Source organism: Procambarus clarkii, chromosome 61 (assembly GCF_040958095.1).
Source record: "Procambarus clarkii isolate CNS0578487 chromosome 61, FALCON_Pclarkii_2.0, whole genome shotgun sequence".
NCBI classification, from domain to species: domain Eukaryota; kingdom Metazoa; phylum Arthropoda; class Malacostraca; order Decapoda; family Cambaridae; genus Procambarus; species Procambarus clarkii.
In genome coordinates, this window is record NC_091210.1 from 17,609,831 (window position 1) to 17,629,217 (window position 19,387).

A 19,387-nucleotide genomic window follows, 5' to 3' on the forward strand; every position below is an offset into this window, starting at 1 on the left:
ACAGAAACTTATAAATCACATGCTGAAGGGAGACCGGATTTTTGCTTCTCGTATCACAAGAAAAGTTGACCGAGAAGAAAATAAAAAAAAACATATATGCAGAACAAAAGTGAAACACTCAGAAACCGTCCCTGTTATAAATAGGAAATATATTCTGGTGAAACCAGCAAAGACTTCTAAATATAAAACTTACCACAGATTTTTTTTTAAACATCAACAAAACAAACAACAGAGATTTCTCCGAGTTACAGTTTAACAAGCAGTCTATACGGTGGAACATTTTGACCAACAAATTCGCAAGAATAAACCTTCTATTGATCAGATATACAAAAAAAATCCACTCCTCTACGGACGAGATAGACTAACTAGGACAGAGATCCTAAGGGACGCTCGTGTTTGTGGAAAAATATAAACTGATATCTGCACTGATGCGTTTCGTCATCGGATAACGATGCAATAGACACAGGCTCGATTTTTAGTGAGAAATCTTTTTAAATGAATTGCTGCTGTTTCATAAATATATTCACAATGCTGTTGTGTTTAATGACATATATATATATATATATATATATATATATATATATATATATATATATATATATATATATATATATATATATGTATATATATATATATATATATATATATACATGTATATATATATTTAGATATAAATTCTTAATTAAATAGGAAACTTGGAATCAGTTTAACACGACTCTGCCTATATACCGTATCAAAATATAATTTAATTAGTAATGAATCTCTCTTCCCACAGCAATTAATTAATGTAATCTCAAACAGCGATGTATCCACATGCAGGGAGAGATGCAGCTCCCAAGTGATGCATATATTCGCTTGACAATCTAGCAGCTGTGTCCCCAGGATATCAATGGAGCAGCCAGCACAGCGGTTGGTTTTCCTAATTATCAGAGGGCAATAAGACATTAGTATTCAACTTTAACTCGTGATAAATGAGTAATTTTTTGCGCCTTTGTGCTGTATCTCACCAAGTTCAGTCAAGGTGGAGTGTATTTCATATACACACCACGACAATCAAAATGTACATTTTGATATAACTGTATATTTTAATCAGCTTGTATTAGATATTATAATGTCAATGGAAATGCATAACATAATCATTTTAGAGTCATTCAATATTGATTATAGAAACAAATTTTAATAATTTTTTTAGTGTAGTGTAATTGGTGTCATCGATGTCCATGTGATTATTATTTCGAATATTCTATTATGTCCGCAAAAAAAACGACTTTCGCCGTGTGTAATGTTGATTAACATTACCACTGGAATGTTTAATATATTTGGATTTAGAAAAACATTTAATAATGCTACTAGTTATTCCGTGAAATTAAGGAAATGTATATACAAAGTACACTCTAGATAAACTGTACTCTGGTGTATTTCGTTAATAGACAGTTTAATTGCGTACAATTTTGATGTCAATTTGCATAAACCCTTCCCACAGTTTGTCATGATACCAAATTTGGCATTGAATAAATATCGACAGATATGTCATATATTGATTAGACCATATTATCAGTGGAATGAGCTCTGATTCAATTAATTTAGCAGTTGAATTTAATCGTGTTTTGGAATTCACAATTAATCTTTCTCGTTAGTGATATCCCATCAGCTCATGTATGTATGTTTGTTTACTTAGCGGGTTGGCGTAGTTAGGATTTATCGGGCAAACTTTTTAAGCAAAGTATACAACTACATTCAGCGATCTCTCTCTCTCTCTCTCTCTCTCTCTCTCTCTCTTTATCTCTCTCTCTCTCTCTTTATCTCTCTCTCTCTCTCTCTCTCTCTCTCTCTCTCTCTCTCTCTCTTTCTTTCTCTCTCTCTCTCTCTCCCTCTCTCTTTCTCTCTCTCTCCCTCTCTCTTTCTTTCTCTCTCTCTCTCTCTCTCTCTCTCTCTCTCTCTCTCTCTCTCTCTCTCTCTCTCTCTCTCTCTCTCTCTCTCTCTCTCTCTCTCTCTCTCTCTCTCTCTCTCTCTCTCCTGTTTATTCCAGGCTCGAGCAAACTTATCACCAGTTTATTTGCGTGCTAAACATCCATCTATGTTCCCCAATTCTGTTGTTACGAATAAAGTTTCTGATGGAGATATGGACAATGTTTATATGCTTTGCTGTTATTGTGACTCTCTTCTTGAATTATTGGTTTAATGTAAACTTTCCCAAATATATATATATATATATATATATATATATATATATATATATATATATATATATATATATATATATATATATATATATATATGTATATATATATATATATAAATATATTTATATATATATATATATATATATATATATATATATATATATATATATATATATATATATATATATATAGACCCATTTATGAATAAAGCTTGAAATTGCATTTGATTCAAAATAGACTCTGTTGATCATTTTAAATACACAATTTATAAGTCGTGTTGGTGTCTATTAGATGAGCTCTCTTTCTCTCTTGTAGCACATTTTTGTTTAGTACTCCACAAAGGATCACACTCTGATAATACACAATGTATTTGCCTTTCCTAAACAACGGTATTAATGATCAACACCGGATTGATCATAGCTCGGTATGCGGCCTGTCATTTAATGATCTCAAGATCTTTAATAGATAATGATCAATATGTTCATTGACCATATTGATCATTATCTTTTGGGCTGAATCACAAAACATAAATTTGGAATACAGCCATTCATTCTTTTCAAGCAGCTGTGATGATTTAATACTGAGTTATTTGGTGTCATTGTCTAAGTGCTACTTCAATCATGTACTCGGTTTGTATTTGCTCACTGACAGTTTCATATGCTATAAAATCAGATAATTCCGGACAGAGAAATCTTAAATAAGACGAGATATAATCAAAAGCTTTATGCAAGAGTCAGTGGCACAAACACAAACTAATTCATGCTTATAAGGCCAACCTCATGGTGACGGGCTACTTTAATAGTGATCATCAGAGACAGGTTGTAAATCAAAATTCATTAGAAGCTGAAAATACATGATGAAAATGGACATATTGTGAGTTGACTTGAGATCAATTGGCCACTTGACCTTTGGTAACGGATTTGTAACAGTGGAGATGCGGTTGGTGACTACAGCGAGACCTTAAACCATGACCTTGAAGTCGTTAATGGACATATAGGTGTTGGTGCTTTGCAAGATAACATATCGTGCAGCTGCTGGAGGCGTGACAGTTATGACAACCACGCTGAAAGAGGAAAAAAAAACAATATTGAAAACAAGGTTTTAAATGTAAATAATATGTTATATATATATAGAAAAAGTTACTAGGTACAAGGTACTAGCAATTCTCTAGGTACGACATATATATATATATATATATATATATATATATATATATATATATATATATATATATATATATATATATATATATATATATATATATATATTAGTATATTTTGGTAGCAGTTTTTCCTGTAGACATATATTATTAAATATGACCGAAAAAGTAAGATTAATAATTCTAACACGAATTTTCTCAACAGCGACTGCCCAGACAGGTACAAGAGGAGTGTTGTTAACGCATATGTCGACCGTGCTCTCAGCCACAGCTCCGAATGGAAGCAAGCCTAGTCAACAACGGCTTCTCCAATGGTTTCGTCGAAGACATCATAAGAAGGAAAGTGAAGCGCCATGCAACCTCTGAAGAGACAACTAACACAACACCTTTACCCCCTATTAGACTATTTTACAGGAACTTCTTTTCCACAGCTCATAAAACGGAGGAAAGGGTCCTGAAAGATATTGTTAATAGAAACGTTATCCCTACAGACAAAAATTAGAGGATACAACTGACGATTTACTATAAAACCAGAAAAACGACCAGCCTACTCATGAGAAACTCTCCAGACACAAAGCAAAATGCTTTAAAAGAGACCAACGTCGTCTATGCCTTCAAATGCCCTCTTGGGGACTGTAAGCTCCAAAAAACCCAGTATATAGGCAAGACAACAACATCTCTTTCTAGGCGTTTAACGATGCATAAGCAACAGGGTTCCATTAAGGAACATATAATCTCTTCCCACAACCAAACCATCGCCAGAGAAAAGCTAGTAAACAACACAGAAATCATAGATAGATACAGCGATAGCAGGCGGCTTGATGTTTGCGAGGCACTACACATTAAGAAGTCAACACCAGCAATCAACAGCCAATTAATGCACAACTATATTCTACCCACCTCAAGACTCCGCTCCAATATAGAAGCATCAAGAAATATGGACCAATAGGCTTTCTACAATCACTTCCATTCAATACCCATTGTTTCGTGTTCTGTCTTGTGTTGATGAATTTAATACCCTATTAAAACCACCTCACCCCATCCACCTCACTAAAATGTAGATATAAACAAATCGGAGATGTGAAAGTTCTATTCAGTTGTGTATGTGTAAACTTAAATCTTTGAAAATGTAATAAGTTTTACGAAACGCGCTCAAGTGTCGCGTCAGACTAGAAATAAAAATGAATTTTGGAGAATTGATTTTTGAATTACCACCAACAGTGAAAAGAAATGTACGAAAGATTGAGAAAATTCGTGTTAGAATTATTAATCTTACTTTTTCGGTCATATTTAATAATATATGTCTACAGGAAAGACTGCTACCAAAATATACTAATATATATATATATATATATATATATATATATATATATATATATATATATATATATATATATATATATATATATATATATATATATATATATATATATATATGTATATATATATCTCGAAGAAATCCTAAGGGGGTGATATATCAAATTTAAAATCATTCTGGGGCAATGTAGTTGCTTGAATCGTCGTACACTTGCCTTAAACCTACAATAGGACAAAATCCTATCGACCCGTAACTCTACTGAATTCATTAGGAGGTTATGGAGGTTCTAATCGGTGCCCCAACACGATTTTAAGATAGGCCCGCCTACATTCTAGCCTTCAGGTTATGATGTTTACAACCCTTACCGGTCCTTCAGATCACAAAGAAACCACAATGGCACGATATATCAATTAGAAAATCATTTATATATCACGCCTTGATTATCGCAAGAACCTTGGTGCTGACCTTATCTGACCATCCTAAAGAACGGAACACTGACCTGCTTTGATCATCCCAAGGAACAGGGTACTCACCTGCTTTGACCATCCCACGGTCCAGGGTACGTAGCAATCAGAGTTTGATTAGTGTAACCGTTCGTATCTGCCTGTGTTCCAACGAAGACCTAAAAAATGGAATTAATGACTCTTTTTGATATAAACAACAGTCAACTCTCGTAATTGTTTTTTAAAGCGACTGTCATTTGACAATCGTTTCTAATTATATATATGCCATAAACATCCTGTCATGATATAATTATCATTGCATATCGTTGCTACCATTTACACATTCTTACAGAGTAACTAATTACTGTTGGCGAAGAAAATCGAGTTTAGAATGGTCCAGGAAGGACCGAAACGATGTCGTCCCTTCACCTTCTAGTGTGTGGTCTGGTCAACATATTACTGCTCTTATCAAATAATGCAAGATATAACTAGTAGATTGTATTATCATTGCATGAATCTCTTTTAGTTAAAACAAATTAATGAGGTTGTTTTACCTTCATGTTGACGAACCAGTTTGCAGCTGAAAGATTGGGCATGAAAATGATGGTTTTCACATAGTAATATCCTTGAAGGTCAACCCCAAGCCACGGAGAGAGAGTATCATAGGAGTGGAACTGCGTGGTTAAATCTCCATCAAATGCTCTTTCGCAGACAAGTCTGTTTAAAATTGAGAAATCCACATAAATTAAAAGATAATTTGTATTTAAACACACACACAAACACACACACACACACACACACACACACACACACACACACACACACACACACAGGAGTGTGTGGATAAGACCAAAGAGCCAGAGCTCAACCCCCGCAAACACAACTAGGTGAGTGCAACTAGGTGAGTACACACACACACACACACACGGGCCTCGCGGCTATATGGACAGAGCTCTTCGGTTGTAGTTCTAAGGGCCCGGTTTCGATTCCAGGCCGAGGCGGAAACAAAGGGGCAGAGTTTCTTTCACCCTGATTCAACTATTCACCTAGCAGCAAATAGGTACCTGGGGGTTAGACAGCTACTACGGGCTGCTTCCTGGGGATGTGTGTGTGTGTGCATGTGTTCGAAATATATGCAGTAGATATAATAGACGAAAAATAAATTGGTTAGAAAGGCGGGGTCCAAAAGCTAATAGCCTGATTTTGCAGACACAAATAATAAATACACCCACATACAAGGGGCTGAGTGGACAGCGTAGTACTAGTGGCTTGGGTGCGATCCCCGGCGGAAGAGGGAAGAAATGGACAGAGTTCCTTTCACCCAGATATACCTGTTCACCTAGCAGTAAATAGGTACCTGGAAGGTAGACAGCTGTTACGGGCGGCTTCTTGGGATGTGTGTGTGTTAGAGAGACATATATGTAATAGACATAATAGAGGAAAATAAATTGGTAAGAAATTCAGGGTCCAAGAGCTAATTGCTGGATTCTACAGGTACAAATAGTAAATACACACACATACACTGAATATATAATGCACTAATTCTCCCTGTAACAAAACTTGTGGAGGATTGTCTGGGCCCCAGACCATAAATGTCTGCCCTCTCTTCCCCAACAGCAACTAGGGACCTGGGAGTTCAATCAACTTGCATGTCGTTTACCTGGGGAAAAACTAGTAGGACAAGGCCCATTATGAGCTCTGAGAAAGGGAAAGGTCACGTCCTGCTAACAAGATTCACAGGTCGTCTACTCCTGTACCCACCTCTTTCAAAAATAAGGAAAAAAGAGAAGCATAAAAATCTTATGTCACATTCAATCTCGTGTTTTTTTCCGGATGTGTTAATAATCACTGAGCAAAGGTAACTTACGTGGCGTACTGTGTGTGTGGCTGACAGGGCTTGTTGAAAGCGGCGTCGAAGGTGGTGGCGGGAGCACTAGCGTCATATAGACTATAGGATCGGTAGGGAGACGTCGAGGTCCCTCCGTCCAGCCCCACGTCGTGCATCTTACAGACTCCATCTGCTCGAAAGTGTTGGTACAAAGTGAAATCACGTTATCGTAATATATCAATTAAAAAAATAATCTGGAGACGTGATGTAGATTCGAAGCTATGCATCTGGGTATTCCCAGACTCAGGCACTAGACGACTACGCCACATGGTCAAAAAGAATTGCAGCCTGGGGTACTACTTCATCCACCTACTACTGCATCCGCTGAAACTCTGATTCGGCTTCAGTGAAAGCCTCAGGTATCCTCGAGGGTCCAATAGTTCGCCAGGCTTCAACTGTTTTGACCATGTCGTGGCGTGGTCGTCTAGAGCGTGCATCTGGGAACATCAGCGCATGGGTTCGAATCTACATCACGGCGCCTGTTGATTTTCTCATAAAATGTTGTTATTCATTTCCATGTCTGGCCGTCACTATTGATCACAGATACATTACCAGTGTTAAGTAATGGATGTGTAACAAGTTATTCATACTGGATTTATACTGATATATGTTTTATTTTAATCTTATCAATGCAATCTGGTAGTTTTCCACTATCTTGTTGTTCATGTTCGCTAGATCCTGCAACGTCAGCTATTGACGGCCAATTATCCGAGTAATTTAGGTACACAGAGTAATCACAATAACGTGATATATCATATGAACAGATCCACATGGTCCATCATGAGGGTTCGAACCTATGCACTGAGAGTTCCCAGACGCGCTCTAGTCAACTCTACCTCGACATGGCAAAAGAATTGCAACCTTGAGTGCTACTGCACCCACGAGAATCCCGAGGCTTCCAGTGAAGCCTCCTCTAAAACTTAGGCGCGTCTGGGAATACTTAACGCTTTGGTTCGAACCCTCATCAAGGCCCTTGTGCATTTGTTCATTGAGGTATTGGCCTGGTGTTAGCCTTGTACCAAGTCACTGGTGATATTCGGTTCACCACAGCGTCTCGATAATGACATTTAGTTAACCATCTGCTGTCGAATGTAATAGTCTCCCTTACTTAAGATGTCCCTGACCTAAGATGTCCCTGACCTAAGATGTCCCTGGCCTGAGATCTTCCTGACCTAAGATCTCCCTGACCTAAGATGTCCCCTGGCCGAAGATCTCCCTGACCTACGATCTCCCTGACTTAAGATCTCCCTGACCTAAGATCTCCCTGACCTAAGATCTCCTTGACCTAAGATCTCCATGACCCTAAGATGTCCCTGACCTACGATCTCCCTGACCTAAGATCTCCCTGACCTAAGATCTCCCTGACCTAAAATCTCCTTGACCTAAGATCTCCATGACCCTAAGATGTCCCTGACCTAAGATGTCCCTGACCTAAGATTTCCCTGACCTAAGATCTCCCTGACCTAAGATTTCCCTGACCTAAGATGTCCTTGACCTAAGATCTCCCTGACCTAAGATCGTATTACCTAAATAAGGTAATAATCTACAAATTAACATCGTTGTACTCAAGTATGATCGGATCCAGACATTGCCGTCGATGATACCTAATTCTGAAATATGGCAGTTCTGTCGAGTCTCTGTGACGATGCTGTGGAGCCGGTCGGCCGAGTGGACAGCACGCTGGACTTGTCATCCTGTGGTCCTGGGTTCGATTCCAGGCGCCGGCGAGAAACATTGGGCAGAGTTTATTGTTCATATTGTTCAATCGAACATTCAAAGCAAGGCAGTCACATACAAGTCCGTCGACACTGTTGAGGAAGCAGATGAGGCGGTTAATTATTCAACATAATTTTTGAATTCACTCGGTCTGCCAGGAATACCATCACACGTACGGCAATTTGAAATCGGCGTGCCAATTATCATCTGGCGAAATATCAATCAGCCAAAACTTTGCAATGCAACGCGTCTCGCAGTAAAAAATTAATCAGCAACGTCGTAAAAGCCACAATCTTGACAGGACCTTTCAAAGGTGAAGATGTCCTCATTCCTCGCATTTCTATGATTCCAACAGATATGCCATTTCAATATAAGAGACTGTAATTTCCAATTCGATTGGCGTTTGGAATTACCATCAACAAAGCTCAGGGCCAATCTTTAGAATTGTGCAGTTTATAGCTAGACTCGGACTGGTTCTCACATGGACAATAATATGTCGCGTGTTCTGGAGTTGGCAAACCAGACAATCTCTATAATTCCACAGACAGTGGAACCACAAAAAATATTGTATACCCACAAGCATTGTGAAATTAACATATTAGAAAAGTGCACTTTCTCTTTTCTTTTTCTTCTATTTAACCAGATTGAGGCACAGCAACGCGTGGCGGGTACTGCTAGTACGTCATAAAAACGTTATAAGAAGATGTCCCCACTTTTATTACAAGTTGTATCACACTGAAAAAAGGACAGTTTCGTTGTGTGTTTGCATGGACATGACTCTCTCCGACCCGCCAGCCATCAAAAGAGGTTTGAGCAAATATTTCTTGAATGTTGACACCATTATATAAATATCCTTCTCGACATTTCTTGAGTATATTTTTTTAACAACTGCCATAAATTTCGTTTAAGTTGAAATAAATAGCTTTTGAAACGATGAATCCGATTTCTACGGTGTTTGGATTAGCTACGCTTGCGACTACGATGTTTGGATTAGTAAAACCTTCAACTACGGTGTTTGGATTAGTAACACCTTCAAGTACTGTGTTTGGATAAGCTACATCCATAAACACACGACTTCCTGGTGGGCACTGTGCTACGTTACCTTCTAGTTACCTTGTTGTTACCGTGTGATGGCTCCGAGGATCAATGCCTCCCTAGCCCGGTCTCTGATCAGGCCACCGTGTTGGTGGTCTGGTCAACAAGGCTATCAAGCCTAGCTGCTCGCAACCTTACGTATGAATCACAACCCAATTGATCAGGTACACATTGTAGGTGTTTAGCAAATTCTCTTTTGAATCCGTGAGAAATCGGCTTGTAAGTGATAATAATAATAATAATAATATTGTTATTGTTATTATTATTATGGTAACTGTAGTATTAACGAAAGTAATAATTTTATTATTCAACGTTCCAGTTAGTATTTGTATCCTTATTACTACTAACAAAGCTATATTAATATTTACAATGGCAATAATTAACATGTATATACAGTACCTTGAAAGCTGAACATGGTACAGGAGTGGAGCGCACAGGTGAGTGCACACATGAGGTTAGACAGGAGAGGCAGTGTCTGAGTGCTGACGTAGAGCTGGCCAGAGTATGTGTTGGAGCGATACAAGTCCTCCGAGGCGGCCAGGGGGCTCAGTAGTGCCCCTAAACATACCCAGTGCCTGAGGGAGTCCATGCTGGAGTGCTTGAGGTTCTGTTACAAACTCTTGGTTTTTATTAGCTGTTCTGTTTTGCAGGAATTACAGTAAAAGATTACAGCTTGGCAGGAATTACAGTAAGAGATTACACATGTGCTTGAGATATTCTCGAGCTCATGTGTCTCGAGAAAATACATGTGCTCACACGGAACTATTTAAGACTCGTGAAGAAGCTGGAGACACCCGAGAAAGGGGAGAGAATTACCAGGGGGAAAGCGCCAAGTCATTACGACTATATAGCACTTGGAAGGGATTAGGATAAGGATATTAGATGGGACGCGGGGGAAGGAATGGTGTATATCCATTTGGACGGGGATTGAACGCCAACCTGCATGAAGCGAACCCGTCGCTCTACCGTCCAGGCACGGTTAGAATCTATTGTATTTTCGAGTCATATGATGATATGCCAGAAGGAAAAGACATGGCTTTATCAATGTTTGGTCAAACCTTAAAGATTCTCAAGATACAGCAAATTAAGACTATATGAACTCTGTGGTGGGCATTGACATTGTGAAATAATGATCAAGAACGTGGATTCTAAAGCTTAATTCCATTATATAGAAAAGTTCTCTTGATAGGTTCTGTGGATAAAAGCTTAGCTTGAAAAGGAAATCCTCCCAATATATGACAAAGGAAAAGATCCGAGCATTGACATTACATTGAATACGTCTCATAAGGCACACATTAAACGGAGAACCTAAATGCATATATATGTATAAGATCATCCAACATTAGCCAGGGATTAGACGAACAATGGCTGACTCCAACTCCATAAAAGACGTATATCTGGCTAACTCTGGAATATTTGCACAACTTGGAGTCTATATTGTGTCAACCATGAGAGGAAGCTTTTGTTTTTAATCCAGAGTTAAGTCACACGACTAGTCTCATTACTGAGAGGTAAGTGCAACCAGGAAAGACTATAGAAACTATTCCAAACATAACTAGAAATAATAAGAAACATGATCATGACATGCAAAATACAAAGAAATAAAAGAGTAGACTCTGAAATTGTTGGAACACGAACAAGGGGGGGACATAGCTAAATGATGTGTCCAAATGAGCCAAAAGGATGCTAAAAAAAAAGAGTTTATTTAGTGACAGAACACGAAACAAGATAAATGGAATTAACTGACATAGATTAAAACGCAGATATGATAAACAGAATCCCAGAGCTGCGCCTCAGAAAGCACGACGGACACCTACCCAGCCCGTCCTCCTAAATTTCCCAACGTCAACAAAACGCTCAATTTAAAGTTTCCTCTCCTAACCTACTAGAGGACCCAGAACAGAAAACGGGACAGTACGTCACTTTCGCGAGCCGCTTCCATTTTCTAGTACGACAATTTTTGACCTTATGTAACGCATACGATCGAAATGGGACGTTCTATGTAGTAGGAAAGGTTGAAGTACGAGCTATGGGCAGGGAGGGTTCTCTGGTTAGCTCTGGTCTCCTGTTTTGCCACACCAAAATAAATCCAATCTCATTACCTAACATGAAACGTACAAACCCAAGCAACCCCTCCTTAACCTATCGAGTCCGATGCATAGAAAACGTATATATTTTTGAGCAGTTACTTTTCAGAAGGGAAGGGAACTATCAGGAGAAAGCGCCAAACCATTACGCCTATATAGCACTAGGAAGGGGTCAGGATACTTTTCCGAGTAGGTTGCGTTTTAGCGTTGGTTTCCATAACGTAAGAAAAGATACACTTATTGAGGTTGTTCTGGGAACCAATCCTTAAACTACTCACGTTTAATCACCCAGCAGTAATTGTGGAACAACTAGCAAATCTCCTGTCGGCCATGATTGTGGATGATTAGAAGGGAAAGGCTTAAGATGATCTGTGGTAAGAGACAGCTAGAAACTAATAGTTTAAATCTTATATACACGTTTCTAATAGTGTAAATCTTTCTAACTAAATACAGACATGCAGCCTCGAACGCTTATCAGGTATAAACCCGGCAGTTCTCATACTCTATGGGTTTTAAACACGCTACGTTCGAGTAACAGTGATCGAGGAGGCCTGGTCGACGACTGGGCCGGGGGGACGCTAAGCCCCGAAAATACTCCAAGGTAACCCGCCAAGGTTATACGGGACTTGATACGATGGGGACAGTAGGCCAAATACAGAATTGCTAGTTTCTAATGTTATGTTCATTTACATTACAATAAATCACTCCATGAACTTACGAGAATTTTTGGAGTCAATGCGGAGCACGGAGAGCGACGGAGGAGGTGTGACCTCGGCCGCCTGGCAGGCTACACTAGTGGTGGCGTCGTGTACCGTCCGGTCGAGATGGCCAGCATTGTGACACGGTACACCGTAATTGTAGAGTGTACCATTACGGTTCTAATGGTATCATTGTAAGAAGAATAGTGGACGATTCTAAATCTCAGTTTGTTTGTCACTCAGGGTGTTTGTAGTTCTCCTATGTACATTCGATAAGTTTAAGTGTGTAAGGAAACGAAAGTTTACATTCTCGCGTGAGCAGAGAAATAATGTGCAAATTCCTCCCTCGAGTCGTCCCGCACATTACACGCACTATGCTCTAAAAAAACTAAAACTGCACTAAAAATCTACAACTTATTCACGCCCGTACCACCTCTTGGGTGGCTTAATGCTGTTAAAATATCTGGAGAACTTGGCAGAACTCGGTCCATGTCATGTCACTTATCATTAAATGTATTAGATATAGCAAGCAACCACTCACCTATTCAACACTGCCACTCTTTTGGTCACAAAAGGTGTCCAGCAGCCCTCATAAATACTGTCAAGCAATATCCTTCCCCGCGATAGCAGGCTGTCGATTTAAATGCGACCTCAGCACAGTATACATTAACCTTCCCCCCCCCCCCAAAAAAAAAAAAAATCTACCACTTATTCACGCCCAATCAACTTACCTAAATATGAAAATGGAATGAGAATAGCTTAAACCATCTTGAATGAGATACCACAAGTTCTTTTAACAATAAAATAAATTTTTGATGTTGCACTGTAAGTCTGTTCGTTCGTAAGGAGGTACACTTCACTCTTCTTAATACTCAAATGCCATAATTTGCCATTCAACAGAGAATAATTGGTGAGCAAATATGGATGAGTACCTGGCGTACATTTCTGAAGATATCACACTGCTGTCAAAACGTCGAATAAAATAGATCTCTATTGTCTACGGTTGGTTGATACCTTCCTTACTCAACCCGTCCTCGACTCAAGTCCATTACATCAAGCGGTCGACCTCACAGACGCATTCATAAATTTTTACATGCTGTTCATTCAACATGGGAACTTTCTTATATATAAATTAATATTATAATATATTAGTATCTTAAGATATAGACATAGGCATAGGTTAGGTTCGATGTTTAGGTTCTGTTGGTGATTATTTGTGTTTGTAGTACGTGGGTGAAGCATTTCCAGCGTAGTGTCAGTTGTGAGTCGTGTGTAAACCGTTTTTCATTCATAAACAAGGGGTTTGGCGGGTGCATGGAATCACTTTTGAGTCTTTGTTTGGAGGACGGGCTGTTTCAACCAATCCTCGACTCAAGTCCATTACATCCAGCGGTCGACCCCACAGACGCATTCATAAATTTTAATATGCTGTTCATTCAAAACGGGAATTTTCTCAAGTATAAATTAATATTATAATATATTAGCATATTGTGCATATATAGGCATAGGTTAGGTTAGGTTAGGTTAGGTGTTTAGGTTCTGTTGGCGATTATTTGTATTTGTAGTACGTGGGTGAAGCATTTATAGCGAAGTGATTCGAACAAAATTCGTTAGTGAAACACTTGTTCCGGATATGTTCGAACGTCAGCAGTTGTGAGTCGTGTGTAAACCGCTTTTCATTCATAAACAGGGGGTTTGGCGGGTGCATGGAATCACTTTTGGGTCTTTGTTTGGAGGACGGGCTGTAATCGCCCATGGAACCTAAATACTTAACCTAACCTAACCTACGCCTAACTATGCATAAAACTTTGATGAATTACAACATTAATTTAAATATGAGAAGAAACCCATTATTAATAAAGAGTACGTTACAATTGATGGACGTGTCTTGGGAGACTGACGTGGCATTAACGATCCTGGTCTGAGGACGGATTTGTTCGAAAAGCATTTTTATTCATTAACAAGGAGTTTGGTGGCTGGATTAACGAGTGTTTGACCTTTGTCTATGAGGACGGGCTACGGTAGACACAAGGCAAGAAATGAAACATATTAGAGCGCAAGGCGAGGCCTTCCATCTGTAATAATTTGCAAGAATTACATTTATAACCAGAATTACATATATGAATTGAAATCAATTATGTTTCGGTCCATTATGGGCCTCGATGTGACGACGTTTCTGTCCGTTATGGTCCATTATGTGACGACGTTTCGGTCCGTTATAGTTCCTTATGTGACGACGTTTCTGTCCGTTATGTTCCCTTATGTGACGACGTTTCGGTCCGTTATGTTTCCTTATGTGACGACGTTTCGTTCCGTTATGTTTCCTTATGTGACGACGTTTCGGTCCGTTATGTTTCCTTATGTGACGACGTTTTGGTCCGTTATGATTCCTTATGTGACGACGTTTCTGTCCGTTATGGTCCCTTATGTGACGACGTTTCTGTCCGTTATGGTCCCTTATGTGACGACGCTTCGGTCCGTTATGGTCTCTTATATGACGGAGTTTCAGTCCGTTATGGTTCCTTATGTGACGACGTTTCTGTCCGTTATGGTCCCTTATGTGACGACGTTTCGGCCCGTTATGGTTCCTTACGTAACGACGTTTCGGTCTGATATGGTCCCTTATGTGACGTCGTTTCAGTCTGATTATGAAACCTTATCAAGAAGTGACACAGCAGGAGTTGATAAGGATCCACGACCGAAACATTGACATATTCATTTGACATGTGCTGTTTGGGTTACACGTTTCAGGCACTTTATTGTGACATTACCTGCACAAGAATTAAATTTGTTAAGAGCACACAAAAATAAATTAAACGTCGACCAGACCACACAATAGAAGGTGAAGGGACGACGACGTTTTGGTCCGTCCTGGACCATTATCAAGTGAAGACAATCGACTTGAGAATGGTCCAGGACGGACCGAAACGTCGTCATCCCTTCACCTTCTAGTGTGTGGTCTGGTCTACATTCTTCAGCCACGTTATTGTGACTCATCGCTTGCAAAATAAACGTCATTTGCTAACAAAATATTTATTGCAAGAACCGACAAAAACTTACAGACCAACATCAAACAAGAGTCAGATAAACGTATTTCTAAACAATTTCAGAGATTTTTAACGTTTGCTACAGTATTCAATTTTAATAGGGAGACAGTCTTCGTGCATATTTAACAATCGTCCTCACTCAACATGCGATTGTGAGCTTCTCAGTGCAAAAATGTAAGTCCTTAACGCTAAATATCTAGTTATTAAATCACGACTATATTATATACTTAATATATGTTCTTATGAGCCATTGGTGCACGGTATACGTTTATCGATCATAACTTGCGAAAGAGAACTAAGACATCCATCAGTAATAAGTTCATGACATCAATTTACTGAAAAAAAGTATGTGAAAAATAATATGTAGAATGTATAGCTGAATTCAATACTGCTACCATTAAGCAGGAGTATAGAACTTCGACAAGGCTATTCTTATGTATTGGAGATTTGGCTTAACGCCACTGAAGAAGGAATAAGGACAAATATATACGTTTTCGATCATATCTTCAACCACAACTTATTCACCTGGATTAGGTTCCGAAAGCTCCGTGTCCACCTGCAACACGTGGATGTCACTAGCAGATGAACCTAAAACTCTGCTTCATAACAAATTCCAACCAAATAACACAAAATTTTATGAATGAAACAATTTTTTAAATAAATTTAATACAAAAGTATTTCTGAATAGTTGCAATTTTGATATATAGAAAAAACAATCCTCTCCTTCTTCCTTACTGATATTTCCTTCAACCCATAAACCTCCCACTGTCCCCATCAATAATCCAAGCATGTAAACCTCGCAGAGGTCTTCCAATATTCCCATCAACCTTCATCAACTCTACTCTGGACACTCACTCACAACAATCTGGCTCTCTCTCTCTCTCTCTCTCTCTCTCTCTCTCTCTCTCTCTCTCTCTCTCTCTCTCTCTCTCTCTCTCTCTCTCTCTCTCTCTCTCTCTCTCTCTCTCTCTCTCTCTCTCTCTCTCTCTCTCTCTCTCTCTCTCTCTATTCGCTCGTCTCGAGCATCGAAGGAAGTCTGGCAGAGGACAAGTACTTCATACATTTCGAAAATCGACAATCCAACAAACTCACACTTTCGTCATAGGAAACCCTCCTGACAACTTTAATAATTGTTTTTAAAAATTTTCTGAGATAATCGGAAATAATTGTGAATCTTTGTTCACCTGAATCTTCGGTGTGTGATGAAACCTTGCCATACTTTGCAGGCTTCTCGATGACATACTGGGCCATGCCTACATATTGATGAAGATTAAGCCACCCAAGAGGTGGTACAGGCATGAATAGCTCGTAAGTGGTAGATTTTTTGTTTAGTAAATGTATACTGAGCTGTGTGTTGAAGTCGCTATCGCGGGGAAGGATACTGCTTGACAGTATTTATGAGGGTGTCCTGCTGCTGGACACCTTTTTCGACCAGTTGATTGGCAGTATTGATGGCTTCAGAGTGGCTACTACAAGATTCAGGAACTCTTAATGCTCTTCTAAGGTCGTTGGCTGCTTTACATTCCTGGAGATAGTGAAGTATGTGCTTTTCTGTGATTGTTTGACTGAAGATGCATTCCCCTTTTCTGGGTTCACCAATCCCCCAGTTTGGTGAAACTGGGAAGTTGGTGACACCTTACCATCTGTGATATATAGGGTACAACCTATGCTGGCGGTCTTGCTGGCGTGCCCTTGTACATGCAGCGATGCAGTCGACCGCTGACCTTTCTACTCGCCGCCAATGTAAACATGTTACGAGCCGTCATTATCATCACGTTGAAAGCTAACCCTCTACAGACTGTTCCTACCTTACTCCATGGCAGAGCAACCAAGGTCTAGACGCTCTAAGAATCATCTCCGTAAAATTTATTACCATTCTGATAAGCTAATGTGAACAAAAATGTCTTATGGGTTAACTTGTTTATGCTAATAAAAAGATTTCTGTTTTATTTTCGATCTATGAAAGAACATACAAAATCCTGCCTGCAGCTATAATTATATATGTTTTTCTTTAGTCCAACTGGTTCATGCTGAAGTTAATATGCCAACATTTTTTCATTTAAAAAAAATATTTTTATGGAGAAAACCAAACGGAATAATTTATGGTATATTAAATTGAAAATCGTGTTGCGATTCAGCAAAAAAAAAAATAGTTAATGTTCATATGAAATTTATAGATCATATTAACCAAGCAAACGTAGACGTTCCTGGGGGGATTTGAATTGATTATTAGTTCAACTAATTCCATTAGCAGGATATCAGAGTTTATTTTTGGAGAAACATTTTTGCGCATTATATGAAATTGTATTCAATTTGTTAAAATTCGTAGAAACGGTGTTTCATGCTTCAATGTGTTCCCTGCGTTACACGGTTTGAGACACGTGTTGGGTCTCCATAGAGCCTTGTGTTTCTTTGTGCCTGAACGTCAATAACGAGTTCGCACACACGCGTGTGTACTCATTCTTGACGTTCAGGTTGGTAGCGTTCATCACCTGTTCTCGTTCCTTGGCCAGCTGGTGCCCCTCTACGGCGTTCTCCTTCTCATTCATCAGTTGCTGTAGATTCTGCTTGAAGGCCTCTTCTTGCTCGTTTACGTGCTGCTGTTGCTTCTTCTAGACGGCCTCTTTCTGCTTGTTCCCATGCTGTTGCTTCTTCTAGACGGCCTCCTTCTGCTTGTTCCCTTGCTGTTGCTTCTTCTAGACCGCCTCCTTCTGCTTGTTCCCTTGCTGTTGCTTCTTCTAGACGGCCTCCTTCTGCTTGTTCCCATGCTGTTGCTTCTTCTAGACGGCCTCCTTCTGCTTGTTCCCTTGCTGTTGCTTCTTCTAGACGGCCTTTTTCTGCTTGCTCCCATGCTGTTGCTTCTTCTAGAAAGCCTCCTCCTGCTTGTCCCCTTGCTGTTGCTTCTTCTAGACGACCTCCTTCTGCTTGTTCCCATGCTGTTGCTTCTTCTAGAAAGCCTCCTCCTGCTTGTTCCCTTGCTGTTGTTTCTTCTAGAAAGCCTCCTCCTGCTTGTTCCCTTGCTGTTGCTTTTTCTAGACGGCCTCCTTGTGCTTGTTCCCTTGCTGTTGGTGTTGCTGTTGCTGCTGCTGCTGCTCCTTCACAGACTCCTGTTCCTTCATCTGAAGCCGTTGCTGCTTCTTGAGGATCCGCTTTCTCCTTCGCTTTATCGTTCTCATTATCTAAGTAGCCATCCTTGTTCTCATTGTCGTTGAGTCCGTAATCAGTCATATCCCAACATAACGGTCAATATTCCATTATCAGGATTCGCTACACTGAGTGTAAATATCTGGTTTAGTCCTCGGAATACATTTCCTCTCTATATTATAACACCGCGATAAACACCCATACCTAACACTCCTTTCATACATTATGTTCTGTTATCATTGTTCCTTGAAAAACCGCCTTGGCTGCTTACACTACATACATGTTTCATCGTAGTTGATGTTCGAGATCTTTGTGCAAATTTGTCCATTTAAATACAATGGAGGGCGTGATCGTATACTGGTAGGTGTATTCTTGTATAAAAAATGACGCATCGAAAGAGGGAGATAAATTTCAGAATGTGTATGAATATTGTATGTAAAAGAGAGAGAGAAAGAGAGATAGAGAGAGAGAGAGAGAGAGAGAGAGAGAGAGAGAGAGAGAGAGAGAGAGAGAGAGAGAGAGAGAGAGAGAGAGAGAGAGAGAGAGAGAGAGAGAGAGAGAGAGAGAGAGAGAGAGAGAGAGAGAGAGAGAGAGAGAGAGAGAGAGAGA

The 19,387-nt window shown here is 39.4% G+C and overlaps 2 protein-coding genes across 2 annotated transcripts; both read right to left on the bottom strand.

Moving 5' to 3' along the window:
* Nucleotides 1–2,388: 2,388 nt before the first annotated feature.
* Nucleotides 2,389–12,671, bottom strand: LOC138354035 (uncharacterized). The gene is made up of 6 exons (XM_069307748.1): nt 12,608–12,671; nt 10,202–10,409; nt 6,971–7,121; nt 5,658–5,820; nt 5,194–5,282; nt 2,389–3,246 (listed from the first exon to the last, which is right to left on the bottom strand). Exons 2-6 carry the CDS (start codon nt 10,389–10,391, stop codon nt 3,144–3,146), a joined length of 696 nt encoding a protein of 231 aa, XP_069163849.1. The 5' UTR covers nt 10,392–10,409; nt 12,608–12,671; the 3' UTR covers nt 2,389–3,143.
* A 5,504-nt stretch (nt 12,672–18,175) lies between these two features.
* Nucleotides 18,176–18,862, bottom strand: LOC123774262 (uncharacterized abhydrolase domain-containing protein DDB_G0269086-like). The gene has a single exon (XM_045768412.2). The coding sequence runs from the start codon at nt 18,860–18,862 to the stop codon at nt 18,176–18,178; it is 687 nt and encodes a 228-aa protein (XP_045624368.2).
* Between the last annotated feature and the right edge of the window lie 525 nt (nt 18,863–19,387).

What these genes read in the sequence shown, in the direction of transcription:
- LOC138354035 (XM_069307748.1), bottom strand. Translation starts at nt 10,391, where the DNA reads ATGGACTCCCTCAGGCACTGGGTATGTTTAGGGGCACTACTGAGCCCC. An exon ending in CCACACACACAGTACGCCAC is followed by an intron (nt 5,821 to 6,970) that starts GTAAGTTACCTT and finishes AATTTTAAACAG; the next exon opens with ACTTGTCTGCGAAAGAGCAT. An exon ending in ACTGGTTCGTCAACATGAAG is followed by an intron (nt 5,283 to 5,657) that starts GTAAAACAACCT and finishes TCCATTTTTTAG; the next exon opens with GTCTTCGTTGGAACACAGGC.
- LOC123774262 (XM_045768412.2), bottom strand. Translation starts at nt 18,862, where the DNA reads ATGACTGATTACGGACTCAACGACAATGAGAACAAGGATGGCTACTTA.